At 42.1% G+C, this 26211-nt stretch overlaps 1 protein-coding gene across 12 annotated transcripts in view; it reads left to right on the top strand.

Moving 5' to 3' along the window:
* The window catches only part of IKZF1 (IKAROS family zinc finger 1), a 296300-nt gene that overhangs the window by 194738 nt on the left and 75351 nt on the right, over positions 1-26211 (top strand). For 6 of the 12 annotated variants that reach the window (XM_086964976.1, XM_086964971.1, XM_086964972.1 and 3 more), the window contains one exon: positions 17793-18053. The exons of 3 other annotated variants lie outside the window; for them this stretch is intronic. In XM_086964976.1, the coding sequence (XP_086821102.1) occupies positions 17793-18053 (261 nt within the window). The remainder of the gene's footprint in view (positions 1-17792; positions 18054-26211) is intronic. 3 more of the 12 variants (XM_086964977.1, XM_086964975.1, XM_086964973.1) reach the window with 1 other exon arrangement.

Below are 26211 nucleotides of genomic sequence, written 5' to 3'. Positions count from 1 at the left end.
GCTTAGGGGAGCATGGGTGCTTACCAATCACAACGCTGCATTGCAGCGCAGTGATTGGCTTAGGGTTGCCTCTCCTACTTCCTGTTACAGCAGAAGCCAGATAGAGAAATAAAGATAGGCAGCGGCCCCCCTTCCTCTCCTCTCTCCGCTTACCACCCCCGGCCCACTACTGATTTGCGGGACCAGCAGTGACTACTGTACATCCCTCTGTCATAATATTCCTTAACTATGTTATTTATGACCATTGGTCTGCAAACAATAGAGGTCCTTAAATAACTAATGTTTAAGTGGGACCAATTCACCAGCCAATTTGTTCCAATTGGTGAAAGGCGCACCCCTGCTTAAGCTGTTAGGACTGGGGTTTGCAACACCACTGTCCAGGAGTATTACAAGAGTGATTAACAGCAAAATCTTTATGAATCAGGCTCTATATTTTTAATTCAGCATGCAAGGCTAAGGAAACCATTGCACCTATGATGAAGTATTTCTTTGATTTAAAATATGCATAGCGTTAATAGTCCTGCTCTGGTAACCCTTTATTTGTATATTTAGTTAACTAAAATGCTTTAAAAACACCCGCTTATTGCACTCTGTACACCACCCGCTACAGTTTTTTAAGCAAATGGTAACTAAGGTTCTTCCTACAAATAAATTTGGGAAAATTATTCCAAGCACTGCATTTTAACCAGCAGTCAACGTGCATTAAGAAAAGTATGGGTACTAGATCTAGCTCTAAATCCCTTCTTAAAGTTCCCCGGATTATTAAGGCTAGGACAGGTGGGAAGGATTTCTCGTATTTTTCCCCTCGGATCTGGGATTTGCTCTCTATTATAATGAGGCAGTGCCCGGATCATCTTTAATTTAGTAAGTCCCTGAAAACATTCTTGTTCTAGACGTCTCACATAGTACCAGCACCTTTATGTCTGTTCACAACACGGAGCTACCCCTTTGGGGGTGATTCAGACGCGATATAAATACATTTTAAAAAACTGTGATGGGGTGGAGTTAGTGAGCATGGGGGTGGGGTCAAAGGTGTGGCTAAAAAGAATATATTATGTAACTTTTTTAGTCTTCACCTTCAAGTAGCTACTTATAAAATAGCATAACATACAACTTATATGAAAAATAAATGGAATTTATGGTAGTCAGTGGAAAACACACTATTGTACATTATGAAACATATGTTAGTTAATGGACTGCTGAGGTCTGTGTCTGTAACCAGAAAGCCACATAACTGAATTCTGGTTGGTGCAGTGGAGAATAGTAACTTGTGTATGTTTAGTGCTATGAGGCTCCAATCTGTGACATAAATCACTGTGAACATGCAAGTCAATATTTTAAAGTTGCATTAGACATGGTATAAAATGGGCTGCTACAAATTCCACAAAAAGGTTTAAGATAAAAAAAAGTGATTCCAAAATTCAGCTTTTTGTAATACCCAGACTGCACATAGTGTTTTTTTGTTTTTATAACTGTCCTGTAAAAGCAAGCATACACTTCACAACTCAGCTAAAAATGGGTCATTAGGAAGCTTCAAGTGATTCCATCAATGAAAGCCATTTACATTTGCAAATGAACCAGTTGTGCTCATTTACATTTATTTTAGGCAAGTAGGCTCTCTTGAAGGAAGACTTGTTTAGCTGTCTGTCCATTCAGATGTTTCACAGCACAGGAGACTCCCTGTCTATCACTTCCGCTGCTGGAGTAACTATCCTGGGATTGTTGACTTTTTACAGAAAGTATTAGAATAGTTTTTCATAAATTAAAAAAAGGATGGGCAAGTCATGACCTCAGATCCCGCCCACTTTGACCATTGATTTTGACTCTATGGTATGCAACATTTTCCCACGAGCATTCTTGTGTGAGCATCACCACTTTCTACGTGCCGCAGACCTGCCTGGCCCGGCATTATATAAAAGCTGGGTGCTGTTACCTGCTCGAATCAGTGCTCCAAATGTGCAGGTCTCTAGATGAGGCTTTTATGTCTCTCAAAGTAGGTAATGAGTGACACTCGATATTTGCACTTGAAAGATGAAGATTTATGCAAGCTGCACAGTATGTTGCTGCATGGAACATATGAAGCATGGAATTGCATATTGTAGTCTAATTGTTACTAGGACTGGGTGAAAATATCCAGCAAATAGGGCAAAAAAACGCTTTTTTGTAGTTGCGAGCGGTAGTGTATGCACGTCACGTAACCAACGTGACGTGCCGAGGGCCACGTTAGGCAGCGCGCGCATCGCGCTTCATTCGCGCGAAGAGCCGAGACGGGCAGTAGAGGCTCGGCGCTCTTTAGGGACGATTATTGCTAAATAAATAGTTAACTAGTACCAAGGCTGCAGCGTCTTCATTGGGGGGCAACAGAACATTACATTTTTGATCATGATTGCACATGAGATGATTTGCGCCATTTGAGTTGTCCGGAAGAAGAAACCAGTGACAGGTGATCCTTGGGAGGGGTGCAGTTCGTGCAGCCTCTGCTTCCAAATCCCCTGTGTAAACCCCCTCATTTTGTCGGAGTATGTCCTGCTGGGGCAGAGCGCATGATACTGTAACCAAGTCCGGTGCCATTCAAAGGTCTAGAGGAACCCTTGCTCGCCTCTGAGAGGCGAGAACCGCCACAGTGGAGGACTGGGTCCCCCGCAGCCTGGCTCCACCGGACCGAAGCTGTCAGCAGAACTCTTGGCCAGTCCGTACACATGTAGCCCCTGAACAGCAGGATCCCTCTGCAAACCCTAGAAAGGTGAGAGATGCCACAGATGTAGCAAAGGTTGCAAACAGTAGCACCTATATATAAGGGCAGTGATCTATCTGTGATGGTATATGTGCAGGAAAGAAAAACGGTGTGGTCCAATTAATAACACGGAGACCCAGTGGGAGATAATTCGGTAATTTAGGGTCCATGCATGAGCAATAAGAACATGCTGGGTGAATTCTTTTCCAGAATGAGGGATACGCATGCTTTAAAGTACCAAAGATTTAGCTACAATGCACGGTGTCAGCAGCATGTACAAATAGGCTCTCTTATAAGCATACAATGTGTGAACCATCATGTTTCAGTAACGGAATACATTCCATGTCTTCTTGTCTTTAATGCAACTTTTATTTATCATTGCGTAATCTGTCATGTCAAACATCTTCAGTAAGGTCTGGCTTTTAAGTTACCAGTACAAAGAAAAGTTAAACTACATGTCACAGAATTAAACTTTATATTAGATAGGAAATTTTCATAAATGGCTGAAAATGTAACACATTATAAGGAAAATTTTGGAAAGCAGTTCATCTGCCTTGGTACAATTTAATGTTGCTCTATAGCCATCAGAGACAACAAAAAGGTGACTGGGCTGTTCCTAGAGGAAGGGAAAGGAGGGAAGGGAAGGAACGGTCACTAGGGAAGGGGCTAGTGCTCAATTGGAGGACCAGCCCTGGGTATCCAATTTGTTGGATATAATGGCCTCACACATCCTTGCGAGAGTCATGCTTCATCATCGGCAATGCTCCTCATTGGGCAGGCGGTGCAATGCCCAACGGGCTCACCTCAAAGAGGGGCTCTTTATCGGAGATCTTTTATCCAACTGCCTTTTGGTGAAGTGGGGGTGGGGGGCCAGGAAAGAGTAGATAGTGTGGGTGAGGGTACAATGTGGCTCAAGGTACCGGAAAACAATTTCGTTCTGGTGGTCCTCTGCCACAAGTAAAATCAAGGATAGCCGGTACTCATGGGAACTATGGTTTCCCAGAGCGATCCAGGGCTAAAGTGCAAAAGGTGTGGTTGACATGTTTCTCGCTTCTAGTTCATTGACTGCGATTCTTTAGGACCTAGTGGGAACCTACAATCTACTAAACATGATCTAATAGTAAGTATCAGTTTACATAAAACACATTAGTTGTACTACCTGTATGAGACTGCTCTTGCCTAAAAATGTGGGAGACAAAGGAGAACATTACAACAGGTAAGTAACAACATGTGACACTGTAGTGATCGTGAACACACTGTGCTTAAGTGACATACTAGTGAAGTAAGTGACTAGTATGTGGTTAAAAACAGGTTAAAAACTTATAGCAGCAGTATCCATTAGAACTATATCGCATTTCCTTGGAATAGGTGTTGGTGTTACTCACCTAAGAGTTAGGGTTAAGGGGTGTCAACAGTACCCGGTGGATCTGGCATCAGACGAGAAGCCAATGATATTGGGCTGAGGAGGGAAGCCAGTGTAAATTAATAATGCATTTCACAGGGGGTGTTGTACATGTGCCCCGCTAAAAAGCATGTCTTATCAAGTTGACCCAGTTGGACCCAGTATAGGTAGCTACTGAAATCTCCCCAATGTGGGTTAAAAGTCGGATTATAGCAAAATAGTCCTTATTTGGTGCATAGGTAGAGCCCAGCTAGTAGGTAGAGCCCAACTCAGGGTGAGGGGCCTTAGGGAAGTGCTTCAGTTAAACCAAAAGTGTAGATGACGTTAATTGGTATACAAATATAAAAAATCACAGCCAGCTATTCATGGCCCGTATGTTGCCAGGGTCCGGGGAGGGGGGTGTGTGTACTGGTCATATAATCTAAACAGATTAGGTATGGACACGATATGTGGCAAACCAGTGCGCTATATGCGGCAGGCGATTCCGATCTAATTTGCCCTGTCACTTTGTCGACAAGGAGTAGGAGGTGCCTGCAGCTAAGAGGGTCAAGGAAGCCACGTGAAAGGGAGCCGCGATATGTCAACACCCTGTGTTGGGCGCTGTAGCTGAAGCCGCCCAAGTATCGGTTGAATATAATCATCACCCCTGCAATTGCTGCGCGGTCAGGGAAGCTACGTGAGGGGGAGCTGCGGTAAACCAAAACCCTGAGTTAGGCGCTAGCTGAACCGCCCAAGTACCGGTTGAAATTCACTAATCAGCCCGACAGTCGCTGCGCGATACACTTACTTCTGTCTGCCTGTTCCAAAGACTGCTAAGCCTACCCATCTCACCGGGTCCAGGTAATGAGGACCTGGTCGTCTGCCTCAGTATTAAGAAGGATGCCGGGTGAGTCTCAAACAGGAAGTTGCAGTCACCTAAGGTCATGTGATTAAGCTAGCCAGAATGGCGGCCATGATAGAGTGGTGGGAATTGACTGAGAAATACCACTAAATTTCTTGTGTTTGATCATGATTATGAATTTGACACAAAGTAAAGGTGGATTTCAATCAGTGGGGTCTGCCTCATCATTAAGTAGGATGCCTGGTGTGTCACTAAAAGGGGGGTTTGAAGTTCTTGTTAATTTACTCGCAAGAATAGCAGCCATGATGGAGTGGTGGGTATAGATAATGAAATACCGCCACATAGCTTGTGTTGGACAACAAAAGGCAAAATTACTCAAAGTAGAGATGGATGCTAGTCAATAGACTTAAGGCAAGTGTAATATAGGGAATGTAGAGTTCCTATCCACATTCATACATGGTTCTCTGTTGGAGTTGAGAACCCGTAATGTCATGGCATTAAAGTCAATGAAAAGTGTGCCTGGTGGGTGACCACGCGACTTAAAGGTAACCCGCAATTGTAGTTGGTGGCAGGCGTACAGAGGGAATTGGCTTAGGGACTCACATCTGTATGCAATGTGGAGAAACATAATGTACACAGGTGCATAAGATGGTACACATGTGTGGTGTTTTACAGTGGAATATGATGGGGTTCAAACTGACCCAAGTGGCAGGTCATAAGCCAGAGTGTATACACAGAAATTGGCACATGTCACTCATTAACTTATGACTGCGGTTGTAGTGATTGGTTCACAGAGCGCTCCAGGGAATGTCCTCATTCAAGCCCCGGCTATCAGTAGACAAACGGTGTATCCACCTCTGTTCCTTTATGAAGAGGTTGTGTTTGGATTTGTCTGGGGAGGCTTCAAGAATTAACCAGGACAGTGAGTCAGCTGAGTGATTTTGGTCTAGATAATGCCTGCACATCTTGGTGTTGGTTTTCTTACAACGGAAGTTGCTCCTATGCTCAGAGATACAGACTTTCACAGGGCGGGAGGTCATGCCCACGTATTGAAGGCCGCACGGGCATTTCAATAAGTAGATGCAGTTGGAGATGTTGTAGTTAGTGTGGCCCCGTATTTCCCAGCGAAAGGTGTCCGTCAGGAGGATGGTTTTGTATGTGCTGGTGAAAGGGCACACATTGCAGGAACCGCATTGGTAATGTCCCTGTACAGGTGGTAGTTGCCACAGTGTGGTTTGTTTTGATGACTCCGTCTTTTTGGGCCTAGTATGCACCAAGATATCCTTTATGTTTCGAGACCTTTTGAAGGCAAACCTGGGTGTCGTGAAATTGAGTTTGCCCGTATTCAGAATTTGCCAGTGTCGTTTGATTATCTTTTTTATTTCAGTTGAGGCTGGCGAGAAGGTGGTGACGCAAGTAAGGAGATCTGTCTCCTGTGCAGTCCTAGGGGTCCATTAGGATGGCGGGCGGGTTTTGCTTGGCAACACGCAACACGACAGGCACCGCGCGGTGCCTGCCATGTTGCACTCTGACATGCGGGGGGGTACCATAGGTACCCCCCATGTGCACCCCCCAAGCCACGGACTCCCAGGGGGCCCGCAAGGGGCCCCCGCAGGGAGTCTATGCATGCCTTTCTGTGGCGGCATTGCCGCCACGGAAATGCACTGTGTAATGCACATTGTAATATGGCCGGCGGTGTCTACAAGACACCGCCACCATGTTACAGGTTTTCCGCCCCGGCCGCTAGGCGACCGGGGCGGAAAACAGGCGGGCGGTGTTTCCAACCGCTGCGGTCCCCTCCGCCATCGTAATATGGTGGGGGGAATGCAGGGAAGGATGGCGGGCGGATTGCCTCCGCCAGGGTGGCGGTGGCCACCGCTACCCTGGCGGAGGCAATCCGCCCACCATCCTAATAGGCCCCCTAGTGTTGTACTCAAGGAGGGCCCCCCTATGGTTGTTTTGTGCACGTTTACGTGCCCTGGTTATCTCTCTAGAGGGGTATCCTCTGTCCCTCAAGTTTCTGGAAAGCAAGGAAGGCTCGGTTTTGTAATCTGACAGGCTGGAGCAGTTGCGCCTGACCCGCAAGAATTGTCTCTATAGCCATCAGCTCACCAGGTCGTCTGACCTTCACATGTGTGCACAAGGCTCCCGAACGTAATTAAGATCAGCTATGCAGCTTTTGTTTGTACTTTATGCTATAGTTCATATTTGCATTTTTAGAAGATATTATTTCCTTCTGCTTTTGCTCGCATCACCAATCCTGTAGTCTGTTAATATCATGGTTACACATTTGTTTAACTACAATGAAGTTGCAAGGTGACTAATTCTCTTCCATTTCTGGTATTTTCCAGCTGTTTCCAGATCTTTTTAGAGTTGATTGTTGCTCAAATGGGTTTAATTTCTGAAATTTATATATGTTTCCCTCATCTTCATTGCTTGATTTTGCTTGCAAGAAAGTATTACTCATAGTCATTGAATGTCACTCATAATTACACTGAAAATAAGAAAATGTTACACTTAAGCAATCTGAAACATTACCAGCTATTTATGACCCAGGACACAGGCAGCAGGCACCAAATTCTCTACCCTTCTGCTTGTCTCTGCTCTATCCAGACAATTACGGCCAGAGCTGTCGGCATTGCAACCTGGTATCCAGGTTCAAGTCTCAACATTTGCTCAACATTCTGAGCAAATCACTTAACCGCAATCAATCAATCAGTGAGTGTCTCAAGGTGATGGGGGGGACAGCTCTGCTCAGTTGAAGAGCCAGGTCTTGAGGGTCTTCCTGAAGTTGTGCAAGGTGGGGGCCCATCTGATGTCGATAGGAAACTCGTTCCAGGTTTTGGCTGCGATGTAGGAATAACTTCTTCCACCTGTTCTTGCTCTGTGGATGCATGGGGTTTCGGCGAGGGTGAGGTCGGCGGATCAGAGGTTTCTACGTGGAAGGAAATCCTATTGTTGAGATATTGGGGTCTGATGTTGTGGAGGCATTTGTAGGCATGGGTTAGTATCTTGAAAGTTACTCTCTTCTCGACAGGGAGCCAGTAGAGGTTTCGCCGGTGTTGGGTGATGTAATTGTGTCGAAGGATGGCGAGGACGAGTCTGGCTGCGGTGTTCTGTATAGTCTGGAGTTTGCGGAGTAAAGACTTATTTATCCCGGCGTAGAGGGTGTTTCCTGCTAGTTATGAGTGCGTTGGTGATGGCCTTCCTTGATTCGGGGGATTCATTTGAAAGTCTTCCGTAGGATGCGGAGGGTGTTGAAACAGGTAGAGGTGACAGCGTTGACCTATCAGGTCATGGAGAGGGATACCGAGGTTCCAGGCATGGTCCATGGGGGTAGGGGTTCTGCTGAGGGCAAACCTCCCCGTGCCAAAAGAAATGTGAATACGTTTAATGTAAATATTGCTGATATAAAGTGCTCCAATGCCTTACGGTGAGTTTGCGTTTTATAAAAATTGCAGAAAAATCTTCAAAGAGGTGAAAACAAAGCCTAAACATAATAATAAGACAAACGCATACCAATTTAGTGGCTGATTTTCACGAAGTGAAACCAGAAAGCCTGGATACATCACAGCTTCCCTGCTTACATTGTGTAATCTTAGAATTAATCACAGTGCAAGTGAAGATAGGTGAAGTGAGTAAAATTTGGTGGAACTGAGTAGAACAGAAATTTTAATGGCTTCTCTCAGACCCCTAAATTTAAAAACCAGTGAACAGTGAAAAAACAAGTAGATTTAACATAATATCTACTCAGCAAGTGGTCACTTGCTGAGTAGATATTATGCTTTTTTTCAGTTGTAAACACCAACACCATACTGACACCACCCAGTAACAACACTATTACCAACATCTCCTGACTCATATAGCCCTCACCTTTTAATTAGGGTGACGGACTTCATACTAACTCCTGGGTAAGGAGTACCCAAATGATGTAATAATGGTGGCACAGAACGACAACTGATGGGAAAATTTTCCTACCTGGGTTGTATGTCATAGATATGAGTGTCTAGATGGTGTTTACATATCTAATTATATTTAACTCACAATTTAGTTTGCTAGTCATATAGTGTTGAGTCTAAAGTATGAAAACAGGGTTGTGACTCCTGGATACTTTCTGTTGCAAGTAGTTCTATTGGGGGCATGTGTCCAGTTTGGAGTCATTAAAGTAGCCCTTAGACCCTCTTTTAGATAGTATGTGTTTGTCATGAGATATCACCAACAGACACATGTCTACATGCAAATAAGGAAGGAATTTGCTACTTTTGTCCATGTAGTATCTTTAAGGCTTTGAATATATATTTTTTATTAAAAAGCCAAAATGTTTTATTTCTCCATTTTCCTGTCATGCATTTTCTCTTGTTCTTTTTCAATCCTGAAATTATTAACTGTTCCCTCTTTAATTTGTGCATTATTTCCTTGCTTTTTCCTTTACTATGAAGCTTTCATCTCCCTTTTAATTATGTTTAAATTGTGTTAGTTCATTCCATTTCCTTAATATTTTTGTTTAATTTTACATTTGCGAGATCCCTTCATTTTTCTCCCTTGTTTTACATGTAGCTAATATCTCGAGGCTGTCCCTTCAGAGAGTCAGAGGACCCGGCAGAGTAAACAAATGAAACAGTTAAGTTATTTATTGACACCCTTTTTGAAGGTGCACAGTCAAAATATCGATTCCCTAATATCGACCTACAGTAATATCGAGTTGAAAATATCGAAGGTGAAGAATATCGAGGTCAAGAATATCGTTGGACAGAATATCGACCCTAAGGTAAGTAATATCGATTTTTTTATATCGATGTAAGTAATATCGAAGTTAGTAATATCGATATCAATTATATCGATGTCACTAATTTCGATGTTACTAATATCGATATTTGTTTGTTGTTATGTATTTTATTATGTATTTTATATGTATGTGTTATATATTTTTGTTCAGTATTTTATTTGTTTTAAATTATATGTGTACTATTTATTATATATTAAAAATGTTATTTGTAATTTAATTTTATGTTTTAGTACTTGAGTGGGTTGTGGGTTTATAGGGGAATCGGGTGGGAAGTAAGTTAATTATATTAAATTAATTATTCATTTTTAGTAATTGTAAATTAATTTTTATTAATTTTTGCATTTAAGTTCTGGAGCGGGTTGTGGGTTAATAGGGGAATTGGGTGGGATTTATTTTTGACTGGTATTGCTAATTATTTTATTTCTAAATAATTGGTAAATGATAATTGTTATTGTTAATTCATTTTTATTAATTGGAAATTTATTTTATTCATTGGTAAACAATATTTTATAAAAAATACTTTTTATTCAAAAATAAATTTACTGTTTACCATTTTTTAATTGTTAATCAATTTGTAATTATTAATATGTTTTTTGTTTAGAAAAATATTTTAGTGTTCAATATTATTTGGCTATTTATATTTATTAATTAATATTTATTGGTATTTAATGTTAATTTATTGTTAATTAATTATTTAATTGTAATTATATTTTTAGTAATTATCAATGGGGATTTGCAAATGATGTAGTTATTTAAAAATATTTTTTTTAAATATTTTATTTAGAACAATTATTTATAAGTATGTTATATTTAACTTCTACACTATCCAATGCTTTCCCTACTGTTGCACTCTCTGGAGTGGGAATAGTAATTTTTACCCCTACGCTATCCAACGCTTTCCCTACTGTTGCATTCTCTGGAGTGGGAATAGTAATTTTTACCCCTACGCTATCCAACGCTTTCCCTAAAGTTGAGTGGGAATAGAAATTTTTACCCCTACGCTATCCAACGTTTTCCCTACTGTTGCACTCTCTGGAGTGGGAATAGTAATTTTTACCCCTACGCTATCCAACGCTTTCCCTACTGTTGCACTTTTTGGAGTGGGATTAGTAATTTTTACCCCTACGCTATCCAACGTTTTATATAATTAATTTTAAAAATATTAAAAGTATATTACATTTTTTAAATTTATTAAACATAATTCTTTACTTTTTATTTATGTTTTTGTTTTATGTTTGTAAATGTATTTGTAATTCATACTATTTTTATCATTTTATAAATTATTAAAATAATTATTACAACTTATTGTTAAGTACATATATATTATATATTTTCTGTATATGTTTAATTAATGTATTATTCTTATATATGTATTATTTAATCATTTTAAACATTATTAGATATTTTTAACTATGTTGATTTTATTTATTAGTGTTATTTACTTTATTTTACATTTATATTTTGACAGAAAAAAACGATATTTTTAACATCGATATTTTTAGCATCTATATTTTATTTTCGATATTTTTGTACTTACCATATTGTAGATAGGATGTCGATATTCTTACCTTCGATATTTTTGCATCGATATTCCTGTAGGTCGATATTTTGTAGGTCGATATTTTGTCAGTGATCCCTTTTTGAATGTCCCAGTAAGCCTTAAGCAGTTAGAAGTGTGCATTTCTGACAGCTGATCGGCTCGGAGCGTTGCTGCTTCTGCCTGCTTAGGCAGAGGCTGGCTCTCCTGAGGTGGGAGGGGCTACTTGTGGGACCGTCCGAGCTGTCCAATAGGAGTCTGCTGAAGCCAGGGGATACACGGATTGAAACAGGAATACCAGGAGTGATACAGTAGCATCAACCAGACATGAGGTGGATTTAAACTCCACAATCATAGCATCATGAAAGGCCAAGGGATTTATTTATTTATTTTTGCATTTTTATACATCGCTAACTCAACCCTAAACCATGGGAACGTGTTACAGGAGCTCCAGTTATATTACAGTTATATTACACAAAGTCCGATTTTCTCTTTTTTTAGGCACGGGTAGATTAAATGATGTGCCCAGAATCACAATGGGCTCGATTCCGATCCGGTAAAAAAAATCCCCCGTACGAATCGTATCCTGAGCCGTTTCCGTACGAATCGTAAACACACCGTACGACCCGGCGAGTACGATCCGGACCGGGTGATCAGGACGCTATTCGTACGGTCCGCGTCAGGTAAGGGCGATCCGTACGGAAAAGCGCTCAATCGCATACACCGTACGCCGCGTACCCCACATGATCGCCAGAGTAAGCGCCGTACCCCTGCGATCATGTGGGGTACGCACCGTACACCCAGCGTACATGGGGTGTGCACCGTACACCCACCGTACATGGGGTACGTGCGTACCCCATGTACGCTGGGTGTATGGCGCGTACCCCACATGATCGCAGGGGTACGGCGCGTACCCCGGCGATCATGTGGGGTACGCGGCGTCCCTGGGGGGGCGTTCTGTACTTGTTTCGGCGCGAACTATGCGTTTACGGCTGTTTCCAGCTCCCGTAAAAAAAAGGCTCGTATAGTGCGTACCCGACACGAATCGTACTTGCTGGGTCGTAAAAACCAGCCGCGACCCGTAGCGATGTCACGTACAGCGGCTTCCGAGTGAGACTCGTACGGATATTTTAGTCGTACGGAGTCCTGTACGACTCGTACGTTCTTTGGCTCCTGGTACGGATCATACTTCGTCGTACGTACGGGGACGTGTACGGGTACGATTCGTACGGGGAAAATTGCTCCGTACGACGATTCGGAGCGCATTTTACCGGATCGGAATCGAGCCCTAAATGTTGAACCAACACCGAGACTCGAACCTGGTTACACAGTTTCAAAGTCGCAGCTCTGATCATAAAGTCACAAAAGGATGATGACAGTGAGTAAGAAATACCAGAACCCCACAAAGTGTGCACGCAGGAAGAGGAGAGAAAAAAGTCCCTAAAAATGCCAGAATCCTGGTTTAGCAGCAACATCACACAACGATTTCACACTGAAAAAACAGACTACTTCGAAGGCTTTTGATGGAGATGCAAATTACAGAAAAATATTGGTCCTAATACCAGTTTGCTGCTGCAATCATGTAAAAAATTATTTTGTTCACATCTGGTTATAACATTACTTACCACTCAGCAGATGAAAAAAGCAATAATTGTGCATACAGAAATGTGTTACAATGCTGCTCACCTGTAATAAGAATGACATCACTACTCAGTAAAATTTATTACGTTGAGATCTGGCACAGATGTCTGCTGACAAAGGGTATAGAACAGCTCTACCTGGCTGAGAGCAATAAAATATTCAGCTTAAGTACTTTTAGACCTAGGTCACAGAGCTTGCTGCCTCTCCTGGAAATTCAGCAGTGAATGATACCCAGTCACAGAAAATACTTTGTGATTCAGGCTCGCAAATAAGTGGCTACAACTTTCTGAATCTTTTCATATGATCTTTTCTTCTCAGACACTTCCCAGTCATAATCCTCATTAGAATTGCAGGTTGTACCCATATTAGGCACGGGTGCTCGTCTGTGTAAAGACTGTACATTAAATACATTTCCCCTCACCTTCGAAAGGCACCAAAGACAACTACACAATGTGTTAACAAAAGAGTTTCAAAAGCCATGCAATATACATTCCTGGCACAGCTCAAGAGGAATTTGCACACATTAAGATTGACTGGTCAGGGTTTACCTCCATATTTATTGATGTTTTTATGCCTGTTATGTTGAGTTGATGGATGGTGTAGGCTTTAATTCTGGTGGTATGTATGATACATGGTTCGAGCTCAATATCTTACACTTTTATAGTTGTTTTTTAAGCTCATTGTATTGATCTAACAACTGATTTTTACACATTTATTTGCTGTATTTTCATTATGCATTACATGTTTTTATGTAATTGAGCTTTAATATTTTTTATGAACTGAAATAAAGTTGATTATGATGATGATGATCAGGGCCGGCCCTAAATTGGATTGAATGGGACAGAGCCCTGGGCAGACAGAAAATTGGTGTTTCTTCAGCCGGTTTTTCTTGGCAACCTTCAAAGATAAAATACTTAGGCCTGCGGTTTTCTTCAAACATTCCGGAAACACTCCAATTAAACTTTGACCACATAACTAAAACTCTAACCGACTCTATTGATCGCTGGCATCCACTTTTTCTTTCCTGGTGGGGACAACTAGACTCCATTAAAATGATGCTTTCTCCCATCTTTCAACAACATTTCTTTGGAAAAACAAATCTCCACGTATAGCCCTATCCTCTTTAAAGGCGGAAAAAACCTCTGGTGGTCAAAAAATTCCTAATTTTGAAAAATACCATCATGTCTTCTCATTAAAAGAATCTTCCCTTTGGCTTTCCCTTGATCCTAATTTACCTTCCCCTATTTGGTTGACTATAGAAAATTATTTTATAACGCCTTTAAAATTTGAAGAATATCTTGCCTGTACCAACAATATTTCTTCCTTTCGAAGCCCAGTCATTTCTCACACTCGTAAAATTCTTACCCCGCTTCTGCCTTCCTCTTATTCTGCTCTTTCCTCGTTAGATCAACAGCCCATTTGGCATAATCCTTCCTGGAGACATAAGGGGTTACTTTGGATTTCACAATTATTATTAATTAAATAATGTCCCTTTATCTTTTCAGGATCTTCAAACACAATTTGCCTTACCTTCCTCCTATAGAACTCAATATGATCTTTGGTATCCTTCACTCTGTCAATACCTTCGATCCTTACCGGCATTAGCTTCCCCCTTACCAAGCTGTTCCACGCTCTTTCCCTTATTATCGAGCTCCTCCTCTGCTTCATCGTTATATAAGTGTTTATCTCTAACCCCTGATAGGAGCAAAACAAAGGTTGAGTTGGCTTGGGAAAGTGATCTCCTGGAATGTTGGACAACCCCTTTTTGGGATAAGTTGTGGCTCAAAATTCATAAAACTTCCAGAGCTGCTAATATGTCACAAACCCTCTATATTGTTTATCAACATCTTTTATTTACTCCTGCAAAATTAGCCTCCTTCACTACAAATTCTGCTCCTATTTGTTAGTCTTTCCCTTGCACAAAAGTGGATTTACACCATATGCTTTTTGATTGTCCCCCTATGAGTTGTTTTTGGCAATTAGTTTGGTCTCAGATTAACAAAATCTTTATAACAAAAATTCCCTTCTCCCCTTCCAATGTTTTTCTAGGCTCTCTATCAACTTGCTGACCCCAATATACTTCTAATTCCAAAGTCATAGATTTGTTATTGGCGGTAGCTCTTCACCTAATAACGTCTAATTGGAAACAAGCTGTCAAAGTCACTTTTAGAGCCTGGTGGAATGCAGTCTGTTTTCATCACCGGCTTGACACTTACTATGATACCCCTATTTCTGTGTCCATCAAAAGAGACCTTTTATGGCTCCCTATAACCACATATTTAACTGATATCGCCTCACATAGCGCTCTATTACTTCAAACCTCGGACGAAGTTCAAAAACCTCCATGATTTACTTGTTGTCTTTGCTTATTTAAATGATTTCCCATTTTTATTCCCTTGGATATTTGTCCTTATTGTAAATTGATATTGATATTTCTTAACAATGTCCTTTATACATTTAGAAACAGTTTCATAAAGACTATTATAGAGTAAAGATTATAACAGTATGTATATTCTCCTTTATCTTATTCCCATCCCCCACCTTCATTCTATACCCTTCCTCACTTCCCACTTCTTTTTATATTTCTTATTTATAGATTATGCTTGCGTACATAAAATTACACACACCGGTAATCATAATTCAGCCCATTGCTGGCTTTCAGGACAATTGTGCCATACTTAAACTTTGCTGCTCTAGTTTAACATAAATACATAGAGAAAAGAAGCTGGACTATATTGAAAGCATTTTATGGAAGAAGTTTTAATATTTAAAGTGATCCATCCCATTGCTTTATATGAGACAATGGTTGCAGGTGGGGCTCACTGGCACTCATTTTTGGGAACCAGCTTTTATATTTCCTCAACAGCATTTATCCAGAGCAAGAGAGAAAAAAATACAAAAGGGGGAAAGGAAGAGGAAGAGTGGCAAAAAGAGAAAGCATGGATGAAAAAGAACCTGCACGAGTGCGGTAAAGGGGCAGGGAGTACCTTGTGGTGGATTAAAGAGGCATAAGGTGGAATGATGACTATGCATGCAGCTTTAGTATTCGGAGCCCTGATTTTCGGTGGCACCGGCCCGAGCTTCCTAACAAATGTTTGGGCCCCAGCACTTATTCTTTTGCAAACTAAGCACTGATCTATCCCAATGTAGAACTGCAGGCTGGAGGTGTTGGATAGGCAGTCAATTTACTTGTTAAAAACTAGTATGCAGTATGTAAGATGTAGGAAATCAAAAGGCTAATTACTGTCTTGGCCTTTGTGGAAATTATTATACCGCAAGTAAAACTCTTAAACCAGTGATTGCGTTGCTGGATACACTTTAATCACATTGTCAAGTTTAAAATGATCAAGTGATGGCATGAACAAGATACATTTTTTCTTCAAACAAAAAATGTTCCTTGAAAAGTAACTTGGAGGGTCTTTCTCTATATTGTAGAGTTTGATCTGCGCCAAAGGGGGCTACAATCCAGTGGCGGTTTCTCCGCTAAGGCGGAGGAGCATCGCTAGACAAGAAAAATAAAATAATAATAACGCCAGGCTATTATCATTTTAATTTTCCCTAGCCGATCTCCAGGTGTGGGGCATGGATGGGCTGCCCAAAGAGCAGGCAAGGATTGGTGTCACGGGCCAAGTGTGAATGGGTGCTTGGTCGGCCATCTTGGGCCGGCCAAACAGTCCTGCACACCGTACATGTACCCCACCAGGCTGTAATACACATCCTGGTGAAGAACAGGCCCAGCCGCCCATTCTCCTCCTGAGTGCCGAGCCATGTCGCTCAGACCTATCACAACGCTGCTATCAGCAGCGTCATGATTGGCTAGAGAAGTCTGGAAGCCTGGGTGCTTTCTATTCCTGCGTCGGCAAGAAGGACAGAGGAGAGGCCGCCACCAGTAAGGTAAGTTAAAAAAATCTTTTTCTATTTTTTTAAACCCCCGCCCACCCCACCACTTATGCCAGGTAGCAGCCACCTCTGCTATATTTTTATTTTGCTGAGCTCACCTGCCCTGGCTTGAATTCTACGGAAAACAACATCTTTGTGGGCTATTACAATTTGTACAGAAGTTGCTGCACATATTTTATTTTATTTCTTTTATTTGACAATAATCTGCATATTTTGCAAAACTAGCTCGACCCTCTTCTCTAGCATCCCAGATGCTCCCTCTTCTTTGGGGTCCTAGAGGCTTCCCCGACTACTCACAAATGTAAATGAGATTTACTTACATAACCAATGGTAATCCTCAAAATCAGTCATGGATCTGGCCCTCAAGAAATTATGTTTGGCACTCCTGGCTTAGTTTAACTTCCATCAATGTCAAATAAAAAAAAACCTCTGTAGAAAGCACTTACAGTAGAAAGTGCCATGTTAAAATATGGTTACTAACCAAAGTGAAGTGTAAACTATAGAGAACTGCAATATCCTCTACAATGCTAGGCTATATCACCCAGGTTGATGGCATTACCTCATTTGCAGTGTCACATATTTTCTATTATTTGGGATGTCATAAAAATTGTAGGGAAAGGCTGCCAAGTCCTTTTGCAACCGCATTGGAGATGCCAATCACATATTATACATGAATAATATGCTTATAGTGAATTTAATCTTCTTACCTGGATTTCATGGTTTCTTATGTGAATGGAATATGCTTCATGATATCACTGTATTTCTATAAAAATTTATATAAAGGTCCTAGAGGTGAAGCTTTGGCTATTACTCTGTGCACAACCCTTTTCTAGTTGTCTATGATGTTTTAGTAGATACGACTGTGCATATTGTATCAGATTGTTAGTGCATTTAATGGTGTCCATTTGTTCTAACTACAAGCTGAGTGCCCTTTTGTGTTGTCTCTTTCAGCCAATAATGTTAAACTAGAGACCCAGAGTGATGAAGAGGATGGGCATGCCTGTGACATGAATGGGGAAGAATGTGCAGAGGATTTACGAATGCTTGATGCCTCGGGAGAGAAAATGAATGGCTCACACGACGGCCAAGGACACAAGGCTCTGCCAGGAGTTGGAGGTATTCGACTTCCTAACGGCAAACTAAAATGTGATGTCTGTGGGATTATATGCATCGGTCCCAATGTGCTCATGGTTCACAAAAGAAGCCACACTGGTAAGGCCTGGCATAGATTTTCCTTTAGTGGCTTGTGAGTATTGTGAGCATGCACCACGTAGGGGGATAATGTGGAAGTTCATAGACGTTTGAAGTTTTGGCCAAAAGTTCATGCCAGCTCGCAACAAATGTTTCCAAAATTCAACCTGGCTAGCACTAGCAGATGGAAGGATTAGGGGGCATCATGGAGGTTAATGGGGGATTCATCCAAGTAAAAGACAAGAGCTTTAAATTTGTATTTTAATTTTTAATTAACACACCATGCATATGATAAAACAGTTCAACAGATTTTGATAGCTATATATCTCTGGTCATTGCTGCAGTAAATAGCTTCTTATGGCACTTCTGTTTCCAGAAGAAAAAACAGCGCAGGAGTAAGGACTTAACATATATAGTGAAATAGCCTTTTTTCCAATCACTATGTATTGATATACTCCCACAGAAAAAAATAAGTTTATAGTTTTTCAATTGTTGCTAACAAAACATGGCATACTTTCCATTTAATGACTTTTGTCTACATGCATGTGTATGCAAGTCTCCCAGCCTTGTGGGGAACACAGGAATTTACTTAACTATAAAAGAAAAAGGGGATAACTCCACTAATTAGTCTGAAAGTAGCCATCAGGAATGGTATCCTTTCCCTCCTTTAATAATGGTGGATATCTTAGACAAGAAAGGCTTGATAAAGCCTTAAGCAAAAGTCTTTGAGCTTTACTCATTTATTATTTATGCCATATTGGAAACAAGCTAAATTGATTTAGGAAGAATAACTCAATTGTTTTCATTAGAATTTGTCATTTATAAACTGGACATTTTTATACAATGTGCCAATTAATAAAGAGAATGCCAACACAACCCAGCGAGCTTTCAATGAGTGAACTTGGGTTTACAGGGCAAATGATGTAAATAGTGTAAAGGAATACCCCTGTTATGTGCCACTATTTGAATTTGTTCTTTCTGCTTCTGGTATAGGCCCTCTAGGCATGATCTATGAAATGATTGGAATCGGTCCAGCTCTTTTTCTGATATATTAATTAGGAACCAGGATACAAACATTGGCATATGCTTACACATTGGTGACATAGTATTGTATTGTGGTTTTTGTTACATGTGATGTCCTGTGAAATGGTTTGTGGGTTTCAAGTTCCTGCTAAAGGATTGACACATTGTTCTCTAATGTGTGTGTGTCTACTGTGCATGATTTTGATGTATATAAATGACCTGCTAATTTTTTTATAAATATTACAAAAAGTAAATGGCAAATCACGTTAATTGATTTGCGCGCTCACAAAATTCAAGGTCTGTGTGAGTGTTAACCGCTAGCATTGGCACTTTTCCTTGTACACAATGTGAAGGGCTTAGCCTTTCTTACCGATACAAGCCCTACCCCCTTCTTTCTTTGTTAAACACGTTTCGTGGCATTTAAGCTATAGCATTGCTTCATCAGGGCATTAACATAAAACACAGTCCACCTTAAAACAACACTTTAGATCGTTATAACATAAAATAATGAAGTTGTCAATCCAACTGAAGTGTCAATAGAAGGAAATTAAAGTGTAAAGAGAAACTTGAACAGAAGTTATTTATTTAAATCACTACCTGATAAGTGTAAACAAAATCTACAAATTGCACAATACATAGATGAAAAATCCATTGACTTTAACTTGACACTTCTCTACTTAGTAGTGTGATCCTAACACAAAAATGAGTTGTCTGAAAAATTACTTATTCATATATTAAAGATTTTCATGTTTTAGTAACTAAAATCTAAATTCTTGCTAACATATATCTGTTTCTGTAGAGATACTTATGAAAATTCGAAGGGTTACCTTTAATATACAAATCCTTTTAAGGACTTGATTGTTGTGCACATAATGCACACTTTTCCTAGTTGAAAGACAGAAAGAGTCTTTATGAGAATTAATAACTTAGTAGGTCCAACATATTTTTTCAAAAAAGTCTCAATAATTAGTTCAAAACCAATTTGCAAATCCTTAAGGACTCATCTTATGTCAGTGGAGGCATGGAAGGAACTTATCATAATTATCTGTACACAAAAATAGCCCCAAAGATAGAATTTAGATTTGGTTGATCATACCATGAGCAGCAGTGGGTGATACTAATCTCAAGGTATAACTGAACACTTACAATGTGCTTATCAAAGCATGAAATACTTGAGTATTTTATCTCATACCATGAGAAACAATTAACAACAGCTTTTTCAAGGTATGAAAGAACACTTGCAAGAAGCAAAATGAGTTACACAAACAGATACAATTGTTACAAGTGAATATTCACAGAGAGAAAATAGATAAGTATCTAATACGTAAAGGAGAATGTTTTATCAATTAAACAAAACAAGCTTAGGATTCTGTCGAATTCTGTTGAATGTTACATATTCAAACTCGCCCTTATGTACACTTTGCTATATGGCTAAGGCATTTTTTGAAACAAATCTTTGATGTTTTAGAATTAGGCTACTACATAGAGAATTGTCAAATTAAAGGCAATTTAGTTTTCAGCTATGCCCAATCTGCAGATTTTGTTTACCCTTTTACTGTGATGATGATAAGTAACAGAAGTTTTGTTGTTTCTTTCTCTCTTAAATTTCCCTCTAGTGCCACTTCCTCTTGTTTCAAACTTCATTACATTTGTTTCAAAATGGTAAAACAATTAATTTTAAATATTGACTGTGTTTTTATGTCTATACTTGAAATCTGGTTCCCTGATTAAGCTGCACTTTAACTTCAATGTTGTGAAACATGTTCCTATGCTCCAAACTAATCGGCACATTGTATAAGAGAACAGCCCAGTCACTAAATAGCAAGTGCTTCCTAAATCTATTGAGTTATTCTTTCTAAAACAATGGAGAGTTTTTTTCTATTAATGAACTAAAGGACAAACGTGTAAAGGTCAAATTTATTTGATAACAATTCATTTAAGTATTATACAGGTTTTCCAGTATAAGAATTTGCATTATGCCGAACAGACTTCCAACAGTTTTTTACAACTCCTAACTCCTTTACTAAATTTCTAAAATAATTAGGGCAAAGGAAAGACAGCTAAGTGTTTACACGTGACTCCTTTGTGTATTGAACCTAAATGGTATAATTATACCTTGATTTGCATTTTCTGCCTTGTGTAAACGATGTGAACTTTTGTAGTTGCACGTATCATTCTATTAGGAAATTAGGTTAGTTGTTGCTACAGACATTACCAGCTGTTAATTCCTTTGCATTTCATGTGGTCTTCAGCCAAATGAGAGTACCATTGCAAGTGGACATGGCAGTGTTAGACGGTGTTTCTGACCATCTGACCGCCCAGATTTTTTGCTTTTTGAACACCTATTTGTTGAGCTTTTACTGTGGAAGAGCCTCATAAGTTGAGACTTACCCGCAGTGAACTCATGATGAACGGGATTGCATGTGTATTTTACTGGTGTACCCCTGGCGCGAGTAGATCACGGCGCTGTAGCCAGACCAAGGGGCTGGTTACATGCAAACACATGTGTCCATGCGTGTGCACAAGTGTAAGGGCTGCGCAGGGGAAATTCCTGGTGTGTGCAGCCCAGGAGCAGCTACAAATTGAATGGTGTGGCATTACTTATGCAGATATGGATGGTGACATGGAAATGGCTTTCTACAATGGGAAGAAATATTTGAGGGAAAGTCAGTGTGCGTTACTATTTTTAATCCATTATTCTCCTATGAGGATGGGGAGCACATGGGCTAGTTTTACTTTCCTGGGGCCTACAAATTCCAGACATGCACTAAAGTCCATTGTAATATATGTGAGAAGAAGTATTCTGCAGAGTCCAAAGTCAAAGTTGTACTGCTTTTGGGTCACCCAGAAATGTCATATTTCTCTGAGTCAGCTCATAACCAGGGCCTGGATGGGGCTGACCCTACCAGGCTGAATTAATGACTTTCCTCCCCAAGCTGTAGCATCAGAGGCCCAGCCCTGCATGACAAGCATTCCAAGGGCGAAGGCCTCCACTCCAAGAAGAGAAGATGGGTGGAGCTAGAGGTTCATCCATCAACAGCTGACACTAAGCTGCTCAGGAGAAAAGGCAGCAGGGGAGAAGGGTCTCTTAGAGACCATGTGGCATGAGACCCCTGGACGAAGCCATTTTGAACAAACCCAGAGGCTTGGACAGGAAGAAGGGAGCAGTGGCAGAGAGGGGATGTGTCGCTGTGTGATAGGGCAAACAGAGACAGCCTGCCAGCCCCTCCACATTCTTTAAAAAGAGTCTGCACAGAAAGAGGAGGTCTCTCTGTGGTGTGGTCTGGTGAGAACCACTGGTGCTGGAGCCTGACACCATGGGCAGCTGGAAGGAAGAACATCCAGACTGGCCCAGGACCCTGTCTTGCGCCAAAAAGGGGAGACCAGGACAAGTGACCAGAACCGCAAGGAGAAGAGAGGCCCAGGAGAAGCAAGAGGCTGGTGCAGGGACCCAGTGAAGACCGCTCTCTGCTGAACTTACCCTCCTGGAGACCAAGAGAGTGAAAGAAAGTGCTCCCAGTGGCTGGGGAGCTCCAACAGGAGGAAGAAGAGGTGAAAATGGTGCAGATCGGAACCCTGGGGACTCAGATATGCCCCCAGAATGTAGGCAACCTATGACCTCGACTGGGAACGATGACGAAGCGTGTGGGACTCCACCGCCAGTCTTAGATGTGCCCTCTGGGTGGGTCAGGTCCCAGGGGCTGCTCCCACCAGAAGAAAAGTTTGGGCGCGCTGTTGTGCTCCCCGTGAAATTTGGCCATGAGGGTTGTCAGGAGCCCACCCTGGCCCCTGATGAGACCAGAAATCGGGGAGCGCCATCGCGCCCCCAGGAAATGATGAGCGGGGCCCGGGATCCCATCTTTGGGTCCCAAATTGTGGAATATAAGGAGGGGAGCGCCCCCGTTGGGTGCCAGGAGCCCACCCTGGCCCCTGGCAAAAGTGAAGCAAAGCCAAGGAGCGCCATTGAGCTCCCCACCAAGGTGTTCCTTTGGGGGGGCCTGGTACCCCATCCCTGTGAAGAGGAGGATGGGGGTGTGCAGCCGCACTCCCCCGCGGCAGTGGGAAGGCAGGGAGAGTACTGTCACACCCCCCGAAGACCCGCCAGGCCGGAGGCTGACTCGCGTCTGCCCGCAGCAGCGGGCAGACCTGAAGAGATGTGCGGGCTCCCGCGGCAGCACACGAGGGTGCTGGCCAGTCAGGGAGCCAGTGAGGGCAGCTGGGGTGGGCTTCCCAAACTGCCCTCCAACGTATATAGGGTGCGGGGTGCCCAGATGGGACCGGGCCGCAGAGAGGAGGGGAAAGGGGTCTGGGTGGGACCAGGCACTGCAAAACCAGCATGAGCAGCCGGTGGTGGGCTCCCCGAGCTGCATCATTCACCTGGGGGTCTGGGTGGGACCAGACCCTCCAACGAAGGAAAGAGGCAACCGGAGGCCGACAGCACCCCTCTCCCTGCTCATCGGGGGAGCCGCTGCTGTGTTATTCCCGTAGCCAAGGAGAAGTGCCCCATAATGCCTTGCAGGCCCAGACCAGCCTGCAAGCGAAAACAGCTTTTCCTTGGTTCGCCATGGCCCCCGGAGGACGGGGTCACCGCCAAAGGTGTGATAAGGTGCAGGGGGAGCTGCAGGAGCAACACAGTCTCCCCCAGCACGACGGAAGAGAGTTCCTTCCTAAGTCTGATGGGGACTTAAAAGAAATAACTGATTAAGGGCTCAGCCAGCAATTACTTTTCCCCGGGGCTGGAGCTTTCGTTCTACAGATGTGGTGCCATAAGGATTGCCTCAGTGTGTGAAAGGCTGTGCTGGGGAAGTCTGGAGAAGGGCATCCCCTGGAGGTGAAGAGGTGCAACTGCATGAAAGTGCATTTACCAATGTTATTTCTTTTAGAGGGACTGTAAGTCACATGCGTTAGGTGAAGCTCCTGGGTAAGGTGGAGTCATAAGCCAAGGTGGGTTATGTTGCCAGACATTTCTGCTAGGGTGTCTGGCTGTAAATGCTTAAGCCGGTGATTTTACTTGTGATGCCTTTTAGAGGCTGTGATTGCAATGCATTACAACTGTTATCAGCTATGAAAGTACCTCATTTAAAGTGATGCCCAAACATGTATTCTTGCTTCTGCGTTAGGGGAGGAACAACCCAGACTGTTAGCCACAAGATGTAGAGGTGCATATTGTATGGTCAGTATGAGATGCTCAGTCAGGGTTATGTGTCCCCAGGGCAGGTGTACCTATTTTTAATGCTCCTTGAGATGATGGGGTGGGTCGCCACTGGCATGGTGCCAGTTGGCAAGGCCCTCTCTCCAGGTTGTGTTAACGCACTGCATTAGGGTGCAAGATGATGTGCCTACCTGGGAGTGGTGGTACTAAACCCCACCCCCCGCAGGAGGGGTGGAGATGTTATGCAATGCCACAAAGTAATTCCAACTGCTTATGTATATTTGTAAATTGTGCATAGTATTAAGTGGTGTGTGTTAATTAATGTACTCTTACTTTCATAAAGCAAAGTACAGACTGGACAATCAATTATTGAGTGTTATTTCTGAGCACCTGTAATGGCTTTACCAGCCCACACCAGCTCCCTTGAGTAAGTCTTAGACTGGTCTGCAATGCTACCCTCTGAGAGTCAGGCTACACTAGGGTGTTTGGTTCCTAGTGAAGGACAAATGTGACATGTTATTTATGAATGCCTCACAGACACTGTCTCGTTTTCCAACAGGCAGCAAAGGCGGTTCATGGTCTACTGTAGTCCACAACAGATATAACAGCAGTTCACAAACCCCCAGTCACACAGCTCTGTCTCCCCCTTTACCAATCCACTTGACACCTAAGCCATATCCTATGTCATATCAAAAAGGATCATTTACCTTGCACGTTCCATCACAACACACATTCACACAGTGCTGCTTCCTCTCTTCCATTTCAGCTCTATTTCTCTCCCTACCCCTCACATGCGGTGGTCAACAAGGCACTCACCCATCTCCCTCTATATATGTTTTTCTCTCTTCCTCCATATTACTTTCTCTGGAGCTATCTCTGTGAACTCTGAGCACTATTGCCACTTTCTTCAGCCCCACAAGATTCTGCCCCACAGATATCACTTAAAGAAGTTAGAAGTCATTAAAGCAAAGAGGTTCAGAGAGGATCAAGCCAGAAAAACAGAATAAAAATCTCGAAAGCAAATAAGAAAGAAAGATCTGCAATCCACAGAAGGATTCAAATGAAGGACAATAAATGGGAGTTATTGACTTCAGCATAAGCCTTCTTATTGATTGATCGGATCTCAGCATTTGTGTATGGATAATGCTGTAGATTGAAATGGAGCAATGTAACAATGTGGGCACTGTATCACTGTATTGAATGCTCAGCCAACACGTGCACATTTGAATTACTGCGGCGATAACAGTTCACTTCCGGTTATCGCTGCAGTCATTCAAAGGTGCAGCACACTCGCTGCTTCCAGGCATGTCCTACAGGACTCTGCATCCTTTTCCCGATTTACCTTGGCTCCAGGCTTATTACTCAGACTGCCGCGTGAGCCCAGGGACTCCAACCAGGAGGGATACTCCTCTGGTTCATGCCATTGGTCCATAAATCCGGACCAGCATTTAATTTCCAGAAGTTCCATTTGACAGGCCAGCCAGGACGGAATTAAAGCTGGTGGAGAGATTGATCACCACCTTGCATTTTGCCTACAAGTCTTGAAGAAGTCTTGGGTTACTACCCAGAAGAAACACGTGTTGGCTGTGCATTCGATCAGAATTAAACACAGAGAACACATGATACTGTTGGAATGTTTTTTTTATATGTGAATAACTTATATTGATTGTTTTCTCAAATGTTTTAAAGTCCTAATACACAGACACTGCTCTGCATTCACTGTTGACGTGTGCACAGGAGATTTGCCATTTTGCTGACCATGTGTCTGTGCTAAGCATGGGCGAATTTTGCGGATCTCGCGTTCGCGGATTTTGCGGATTTGCGAACTCGCAATCCGCAAAATCCGCGAATTCTCGCGAATTTGCGGATTTTTTTTTTTTATGTTCGCACGGGTTTCTGCAAGTTCGCGAGGGTTTTGTACAATTTCGCAAATTGCGAAATTGTACAAAACGCGTGCGAACTTGCAGCAACCCGTGCAAACACAATAATATGAAGAGAAAGAAG

The sequence above is a fragment of the Lissotriton vulgaris genome, chromosome 4_1 (genome assembly GCF_964263255.1).
Source record: "Lissotriton vulgaris chromosome 4_1, aLisVul1.2, whole genome shotgun sequence".
Taxonomy (NCBI): Eukaryota; Metazoa; Chordata; class Amphibia; order Caudata; family Salamandridae; genus Lissotriton; species Lissotriton vulgaris.
The sequence above is the reverse complement of the archived record's forward strand: the minus strand, read 5'-3'. Positions and strand labels throughout refer to the sequence as shown.